Genomic DNA, 1,847 nt, shown 5'->3' on the forward strand with positions numbered 1-1,847 from the left:
ATCAAAGCTCAAGGCAAGCACTTGCATTACAAAAAAAGAGAAAATCCAATTGTAAGGGTTTATCCTACAAAAGGAGCAAGCTGATGTTGTCTTCATTTAGACAATCTATGACATTTTGTCCAAGAAAAACAGAGGAATACAGTGGGGAGAAACAGGATCATAACCAGAGACTAGATTTCTGAAAGAAGGATAGCACATAAGGAACACGGAGACTCCCAACAGCACATCACTCTTGCAATAAAGGGTAAGCATATTTCCTCTCCATAGGACGCTTCCCAATGAGAACATTACAGTTCTTCTATCATGTTCTTCCATCTTTTAATCAAGGTTGAAAATCTTTTCTCCTATTCTTACTCAGAATTTCAGACAAAATTTTTGATGTAGAGAATTGCTGAACTGGAAGAGGTGAGAGTTAAAGTCCATCACAACATTCCTTATACAGAAAAGAAGTTTGAGGCTCATAAAGAAGTGAGTGTGAAAATGATGTTGTGATAGAACTGAAGCCATGTTGAAAACTCCATGTTTCCAAAGGGGTATTCTTCCATTTTTCTCTGAACCCCAACTCAAGTGACTCACTGAAAGCCAAACTGATATAAAAAAAACGGCACACTGCCATGTCTCATTGGGAAGTGTCAAAACTTCCTTTATCAACCACCACCAGTTTCTACTATGCTATCTTCAACCGCTCCAACTTTATGACCTTCACTTTGATGGGCATACCTGGCTTAGAGGCACAGCACTTATGGTTATCTCTTCCTTTCTTCTCCATGTTTTTGGCTATCCTCATCAGTAATGGTGCCATCCTTTTCATGCTGGCCAGGGAGCCCACACTTCACACACCAATGTACCTGCTCCTGGCTCTGCTGATGGTGGCTGACCTTATATCCACTCTGGCTCTGTTGCCTAAGCTCCTCTGCCTCTTCTGGTTCAATGATCGGGACATAGCTGTCAATGCCTGTTTCACTCAGATGTTTTTCATCCATAGAACATCTGTGGTACGATCAGCCCTACTTGTTGCAATGGCCTTTGACCGATTTGTGGCTGTGTGTGAGCCACTACGCTACAACACAGTTCTGAGCCATTCCTTAGTTGGAATTCCTTAGCCTGGGACTGATGGCTTTAGCCAAGGGGGTGATTCTTATCCTGCCCATGCCTCTTCTACTGCAAAGGTTGACCTTCTGCCACATGGTCATTCCTCATACCTACTGTGACCACATGGCTGTGGTGAAACTGGCCTGTGATGACACCAGGCCTAACCGGATCTATGGGCTCTTTGTGATTCTTCTTGTGGTGGGGCTTGATTTAGTGCTCATTGGCTTCTCTTATGGTCTCATCTTGCAGGCCGTGATACGTCTCAATTCTCGAGATGCCATCTACAAAGCCCTTAACACCTGCTCAGCCCACCTCTTTGTCATCCTTATCACTTATGTGCCTGCACTCTTCTCTTCTCTCACCCACCGCCTTGGTGACAATATCCCACCTTATGCCCACATTCTTCTTGCCAGTCTCTACCTTCTCATACCCTCAATGTTCAATCCCATCATTTATGGCATGAAGACAAAGGATATACAGGTCAAAGTGGCCAAATGCCTGTGCAGAAGACATTCATAGGTTATAAGTCCTGACCACGTACCTGTGAGTAAGTGAACAGTGAGGACAATTGTATACACCTTTGCCCAACCATCCAAGATCCAGTTGTATCTCCAGATGATCTGTGGAAACCATGAAGAAGTATGTGTTGCATGTGTTAGCTTATATGAAGAGCAAATATGATTGCACTTTCATTGATTTGTAAACTAGAAAGGGGAAAGCCAAGATAGCTCTTTCTATGTCTGTTTAACAGCACC

General features: G+C 43.4%; 1 protein-coding gene across 1 annotated transcript; it reads left to right on the forward strand.

The window, feature by feature from the left end:
- Positions 1–680: 680 nt before the first annotated feature.
- LOC104979754 (putative olfactory receptor 52P1) lies at positions 681–1,611 on the forward strand. Its single transcript, XM_010828271.1, is given in 2 exon segments — positions 681–1,094; positions 1,096–1,611. Coding segments are annotated over 2 exon segments (915 nt in total). The 5' UTR covers positions 681–695.
- Positions 1,612–1,847: the final 236 nt, after the last annotated feature.

The sequence above is a fragment of the Bison bison genome, unplaced genomic scaffold, assembly GCF_000754665.1.
Source record: "Bison bison bison isolate TAMUID 2011002044 unplaced genomic scaffold, Bison_UMD1.0 scf7180017858536, whole genome shotgun sequence".
Classification (NCBI taxonomy): domain Eukaryota; kingdom Metazoa; phylum Chordata; class Mammalia; order Artiodactyla; family Bovidae; genus Bison; species Bison bison.